Here is a 7,230-nt window from a genome sequence, read left to right as displayed (position 1 = left end):
GGTAGACATGTTACCATTTCCTTTTATTTCCTTCCTCTCACTGCTGCCCCCTCCTTTAGTTCTACCTTTTGATTGAGCCAATATACTACATCTCGATGTCATTGCTTTGTTATGATCAATTCCTGGTTACAGGAGCACAATATTTTCATTTTACTCAAGTGCACAACTCAAGTGCATACCTTCTAAATAGAAGATATCATGACTCATAACACAGCAAAAAAGGGAATCTTGGCACTCAGACAATTCAATTTCTTTATTAAATATCTTAAGTAATAGGCTGCTACAAGTGCTTATTTACAGTTTGTGCGTGACTGTACAACGGAAGAGCAAGGACATTCTATCCTTGGTTGTTGTGCACATGTTAATTAAGTATCAATTCGAGTTGCTCTAAGTGGATGTGGTACTGCTATGAAAGGAATGAAAATTGGCCAATTTTATGCCAGCCTTGCTTTTGCTTGACAGTGGTGTTTTCCCGTGGTTTGCTTCTGAAAAATATAAAAGGTCATGAGTCAAATATCAAATTTATGAGAAAATAATTAGTTTCTCAGAGCAAGGTCGAACATCTTTATAACGAAGTGCTTGGATGTCCCAGAATCATTCAGTATATAGCTCACTTCGTTGTAAAGGTCGCACACCACACAGCTCAACACAGAACCGGGACAGAATTATTCCTTATTATACAGGTCATTTCGTTGTAGAGACGTTTGTTGAAGAGGCACTTGACTGTAGTCTCCAACTGCATACTGCGTCATTGAAGTCTCAAGTTTTGTCATCCTGTTGCAAAATCGGTTTATCTGAGGTTCCAAAATACCTACTAAAGAGTGAAGTTTTTTTCACCAATGCACTACTCACAGCAGTGGATGTCCGGTAGTACAGTCGAGGCATCTTACAACATTGTGTTCGACACGAAAATATCATCATATTCTTTATTTGTTACAAGCTGATATAGGTGAGAAATATTTTAGACCAACTTTGTTATAAGCCAAATTCATTATACTCAAACTCAGCTGCATTTAATAGGTTCATGAATTACCTTGTGGTAACTTACAAATTGAATTCTGGCACTGCTCAAGGCACATATCCAATAAGCCGCCCAAATTTGTAAAGCTCCAGTGAGTGACGTGCCACTAGCTACGTTCAATGCAGAATTGTTTCTTTATATGTATATTTACCACCATCCGGCTCAATATGCTTCAAAGTTCAGCGAGAAGAACATGGCGGTGCTTCTACACCTACACAAATTGGGAAAGATCTAAGGAGAAGAGATTGCCACTACTTCGCTGGGTCAACAGAAAATGCCACGGTGGACCTTTACCCCAAATCAGCAATTTGGGGATGTCCACCAGCAAAATGAGCAGTGAAATAAACTGGTGCGCTGTGTAGTATTGTCACAAAGTGCATGAGTAAGGCTTTTGGAGAGAACATGTGGAATGAATTTCACCATGTACTTCGGGCCTACAAACTCGAGTAGCACCATCCTTGGGACTGAGAGAGTGACATGTTTTGAGCACCTGGCTAGCTTCAATTCTACAAGCATATGTGCCCTAATAGAATTAAAATTTTGTTATTTACAATTTACCATAATTCCTGATGGCTGCTGCCTTCAATATGCTGCCCTCAACTGCTTTTATAAGCTACTGCAATGTCCATGAGAGTTTGCCATTCTTTGCTGAAATGCCCAGTATGCACAGAGTGCAATTATAATTCTTCCACTTGACAAGATATTTATTGCTAGCAAGACCAGGACAAGGTCATGTGGGACCAAGTCTGCAGAAAATTGTGAACCAGCAATCAGTCTAGAGCATTGGCATAGCTAAGGGGGTTGAAACTCCCCCTTACCCAAAATCTTCTGACGAACCCTCCTCCCTTCTTTCTCCTTCTCCATGGAACAGAAAGTACAGACAGAACAGGAGATGCACTCCAGAAGAGCAACATGGATGAAAGGAAAAGCCCGAATGTGAAAGCAAGGCGAAGGCTAGTGGTGGTCAAAAGGGGGGGAGGGGTGTCATGGGGGCGATCTCCTCTCCCATGCACAGAACACTGTGGCCCCACTCATAGCGCGCCTTGTTATGAACGGCCTGCAAGGGTACCGACCTACAAAATTTTACCAGCCAGCTGCAGCTGCGGAGGTGGCGAGCTCCCAAGCTCCTGTAACGAGCTCGGGAGCAAGCTCCTGTGGAACCCTTCCTCACCTGCTGTGGCGACTCGTATTGTAGGGGCGACGACGTGCCACATCAACACCCCCTCGGCGCTGCTATGACTAAACACGGTCGACGGACCAAGTATTGTTAGTGGATTCGCCGTCGCCGTCACGGCTTGTTAGAAGCGGTGGAAATCCTGGGAGAAGTCTTGAGGCCGTCTCACGGGGCTTAGAAGTCATGGACAGACACGGCAGCCATTGTCTGCAGGGTAAACACTGAGATGAAGAGGCACCTGCTCGTGGCAAGACCCGTGTCTGCGAAAATCCTCTCACCTTGGTGTAGTCAGTGAAACCTGTGCAGAAGCGAGTGTGTAAACCCTCCCCCTTGAAGGCGGGTCGGCTATGATAGCCGACCCGCCTTCCTATGAACGCTCCGAATTGGTAGCAGGTTGAACGGCCGTTTTCCCTCACCTAGGGATCTAGGGAGGACACAGTGTTTATCAGCAGCCGTGGCGCGGCTGCTGATTGTGCATTCTCTTTCTGTCATGCTATACTGATGAACTGTAACGTTCTCATGTAGATACTGTAAATAAATCCCATATTCCTCGTTCTCGATGAGAACAAATCCTTCCCTTCAACAACGTCCTCAGCGTGGATGAGTTGGACAATGGCATGGGCCAGCTACCATCTATTTCATGCCAGACCCCCAAACATTACAACTGGCTGACAGCGGTGAGACCGACTTTGCGACATGGTGCTGTGTCTGCGGTGAGTGCTTGGTTCTTGCTTTGACTCTCTAGGCTTCATTTTGTGGTTGTTCTGTTTAGAACAGTAGGGAAGCCGGATTGTTGATTGTTAGCTAGGTTGTGTTTTCCTAGGTAGGTTTAGCGAGCAGGATCAAGGCAGTAAAGCAGCAATCATGGAGTTAAGGACACTGCTGAGAGACGAATTGTTGATTGCTGGTAAGGGACTGGGCCTAGAGGTACGCAAGGAAATGCTAAAATCGGAATTATTGCAGCTAATTTCCGAACAGGCCAGTGAGGAAGACATTGAAATTGGGTTACAGCTTTTTAGGAAAAGAGAAGAATGGGAAAGAGAAGAGCGGGACAGAGAGAGAGAAGAACGCGAGAAAGATCGTGAGTTAGGAAAATACGACTTGAACTTGAAAGCAAGCGTTTAGAGTTATCTCAAGGAAGTGAAGGGGCTCTGGGACGATCAAGTGAGGCAGAATCATACCGCATGGACAGGCTACTAAAGCCATTTGAGGTCGGGAACGACATAGGATTGTTCCTAAGCAATTTTGAAAGGACTTGCGAGAAGATGAACTTCGGTCCGAGTACATGGCCACAGCGGTTGCTGTCTATGTTGCCATGTGAGGCTGCAGAAGTAATCGCCAGACTTGATGCGCAGGATGCATATGATTATGCAAAGGTTAAGGCTAGTCTTTTGAAAAAGTACCGCCTTTCAGCCGAAGCTTTTTGGCAGAGGTTTAGAAGCACAGGCAAGAAGGATAGCGAGGGATATTCAGAGTTTGCATATAGCTTAAAGGCCAACCTAGTCGAATGGCTGAAAAGCGCGGAAGCGTACGAGAGCAGAGACATGATTGTTAAATGCACGTGTCTAGAGCAGTTTTATAAAAGCATCCCTCAATCTGTGAAGCTGTGGGTGCAAGACAGAGGAAACGTAAACACTGTGGAAAGGGCGGCTGAATTAGCCGAAGAGGACTCAACGCGTAGAAAGCTGAACGCCGAGGATGGAAATTGGGACAGTCGAAAACGACCGCGGAAACCATTTCCGTTCAAAAGGGGTTCGCAGACTAGATGACCGGAGCCTGTAGACATGGAGGAAAAGCCCTCAGAAAAGAGCGAGGTGAAATCAAATGGAGAAACCGTACAAAGAGAGCAGAAAAGAAAGTTCGAATCTTTCAGACCAATACGCTGCTATAAGGGCCACAAACTGGGACATATCGCTGTAAACTGCGGGAAGCCTAGCGTAGTTTTCTCCTACGTGGATGAAAAAGACAAGAATATGGAACTTTTAAGCCCATATCTTCATGACGTGCAAGTTAACGGCAAACCATGCAGGGTGCTGTGAGACAGTGCCGCCACTATGGACATTGTCCATCCGTCTTACATGACGCTAGATGACTTCACTGGAGAAGTAGCATGGATCAAACAGGTTGTAGAAGAACACAGCGTGTGTCTGCCCATGGTCAAAGTCAAAATTAGTGGACCGTTCGGGGAGCTGTTGACCGAAGCTGCAGTTTCCAAATTTTTGTCGCTGCAGTACCCTTACATTTTTTTGAATCGTTCGAATCAGTTACTGCGTGACAAAGGGCTTAAACTGGGAGAGGGCATAGTACAGGCTTGACGCAAGGCTAAGCTCGTAAAGTCGCGTCGCTTTCGGCTGAAAATGCAAAAGCTGCTCCAGCGGAAGTAGCGAAAGAGGTAACTTCAGTAACCGAATCCGAGCTAGGCTTGAGGGATGGAAAAATGGTTGAGGAAACACTGCCAGCTGACGAGCTCAATGAGAGCGTATCACAAGGGTGTCAAAGTTCATGCCTGCAGGAAGAGCCAGCTGACGCACTCACAGGTGAGACAGGGTCGTTACTATCACCGGCCTCAAAGAACTTTGATCAGCTCTTATGTATGGACAGAGATTCACTGGCAGCAGAGCAAAAAAAGGATGACAGCTTACCTAAACTAGATCACACAGCTAAAGAAGGCATTGCTAGGCGCAATTTGACAATACGAGAGAGAGAGGAGGATTGCTGTATCGGCACTACAGAGACCGAAAGAGTAGGATTCTAGATCAGTTAGTGGTACCTACTAAGTACCGGGAGGACCTTTTGAGTCTCTGTCATGGAAATGGGTGGCCTGGCCACCTAGGCATAAACAAATCGAAGGAAAGATTGTTTATGGAATACTAATGGCCTGGCTGTTTCAAAGACGTAGAAAACTTTGTAAGATCATGCGACGCCTTCCAGCGCTCGGGTAAACCAGGAGAAACATGGAAGCTCCACTAAAGGTAGGGACTTTAATAACAACCTTTCAGACGACTTGTGATAGACACGGTAGGGCCTCTACCAAAGACAAATTCGGGTTACAGGTACTTGTTTACCATGCTGTGTCCAGCTACAAAGTTTCTAGAAGCAATCCCCCTGAAAGAGCTCAGCTCCACCGAAGTAGTAGACACGCTTTTGACAGTATTCGCACGAGTTCGGTTTCCAGCCAAAATTCAGGTGGATTAAGGGTCAGTATTCACCAGAGCACTGACTACTACATTCTTACAAAAGTGCGGGGTAAAGTTGATGCACAGTTCCGTCTATCACCCTCAGTCAAATAGTGTAGAGAAATGGCATTCAGTGCTTAAGCAAGTTTTGCGGGCGCTCTGTTAAGAACACAGGGAGGACTGGGAGAATTGCCTTCCGGCCACTTTGTTTGCTTTGCGAACGGTTCCTCATGAGGCTACAAGGTTCTCACCAGCAGAACTAGTGTATGGGAGGACACTCCATTCTCCACTGAGAATGTTAAGAGAGACGTGGGAGGAAAGAGGAGAAAGTCCAACAGTGGTAGAATGTGTGCTAAATCTGCTACAATGGCTAAGTGCAACCCAATTTAAAATTAAAATTAAATTATGGGGTTTTACGTGCCAAAACCACTTTCTGATTATGAGGCACGCCGTAGTGGAGGACTCCGGAAATTTTGACCACCTGGGGTTCTTTAATGTGCACCTTAATCGAAGTACACGGGTGTTTTCGCATTTCGCCTCCATCGAAATGCGGCCGCCGTGGCCGGGATTCAATCCGCGACCTCGTGCTCAGTAGCCCAACACCATAGCCACTGAGCAACCACGGCGGGTAAAGTGCAACCCAAGAACTAGTCGAAAAAAGAACATGGGAGTAGCTCAAAAGAATGCCAAGTTTTATTACGACAAGAATGTGAGGCTTCGTACGTTTAACGCCGGAGACCAAGTAATGATCCTCAAACCTTCAAGAAAGAACAAGCTTGAAGTTCACTGGTTCACGGGCCCATTAAAGTGTTGCACAAACTTTCAGATACTAACTATGCTCTGAACATGCCCGGTCATAGGAAGGAGGTGAGGATATATCACTGCAATTTGATGAAGCCGTATATAGAGCGGAGCGGAGTCGTTAACTATACCGTCAAAGAGCAGGATGACACTAGTACCAACTTTAGTGAGTATAAGGCGACCTCCAACTCTGAAATCAGCCTAGAAGAAGTAGTAAAACATTCGGTAAGCTCGCACGCTCTTAGACCTGAGCAGCTAGATGAGCTAAAAGGGATGTTAGGGGAATATCTCGATGGATTCAGCGATCGGCCAGGTGGAACCGAACTAATAACGCATGAAATAGAGCTGACGTCAACCGAACCCGTAAGATCAAAGCCTTACAGCGTCTTCACGACAGAGAGAAATTATGGAGGCAGAGATACAGCGCATGCTAGAGTTGGGAGTTATTGAGCCCGCTGAGAGTGACTACATGTCACCGCTAATACTTACTATAGAAACACCTATTAAGGACCCTCGTCCGTGTGTGGACTACAGGAAGTTAAATGCCACCACTAGAGATCAGCTGTACCCGATACCCAACGTTGAGGAACGAATCGAAAGAGTTAGCACTGCTAAATACATTTCAACTATAGATCTCGTGTGGGGATACTGGCAAATTCCCCTTTCAGACTTTTCGCCCTCTCGCCCTCAGCTTCAAGCTGAAGAATGCGCCGTTTAGCTTCTCTAAGTTAACGGATATTGTCCTAAAAGACTTGCAGGAGTTCGCCTTGCCATATCTTGATGATGTAGCAATTTTTTCGGACAGCTAGGAACAGCACGTATCGCACCTCAAACAGGTGTTCTCACGGTGGAGGGAAGCCGGCTTAACGATGAAGGCGGGAAAGTGTAGATTTGGCTGTTCGCAGGTTACTTATCTGGGCTATGTTGTCAGTCGGGGCACGAGACGGCTGGCTGAGCTGAAAATAGTTATGATTAGAGATTTCTCTCAGCTGCGCACGAAAACAGTCATTCGTTCATTTTTGGGACTTGTGGGGTACTATCAACGGTACATTCCGAAT

General features: G+C 45.9%; 1 protein-coding gene across 2 annotated transcripts in view; it reads right to left on the bottom strand.

Moving 5' to 3' along the window:
- Positions 1 to 235: 235 nt before the first annotated feature.
- The window catches only part of PIG-K (Phosphatidylinositol glycan anchor biosynthesis class K), a 45,923-nt gene continuing 38,928 nt past the window's right edge, over positions 236 to 7,230 (bottom strand). Inside the window, exon 9 of one of the 2 annotated variants that reach the window (XM_075689893.1) lies at positions 236 to 485. In XM_075689893.1, the coding sequence (XP_075546008.1) occupies positions 407 to 485 (79 nt within the window). In that variant the 3' untranslated portion in view covers positions 236 to 406. The remainder of the gene's footprint in view (positions 486 to 7,230) is intronic. The other variant, XM_075689900.1, reaches the window with a different exon arrangement.

This window comes from Dermacentor variabilis, chromosome 1 (genome assembly GCF_050947875.1).
Source record: "Dermacentor variabilis isolate Ectoservices chromosome 1, ASM5094787v1, whole genome shotgun sequence".
NCBI classification, from domain to species: domain Eukaryota; kingdom Metazoa; phylum Arthropoda; class Arachnida; order Ixodida; family Ixodidae; genus Dermacentor; species Dermacentor variabilis.
Note: the sequence above shows the minus strand (reverse complement) of the source record. Positions and strands in the feature narration are given on the sequence as shown.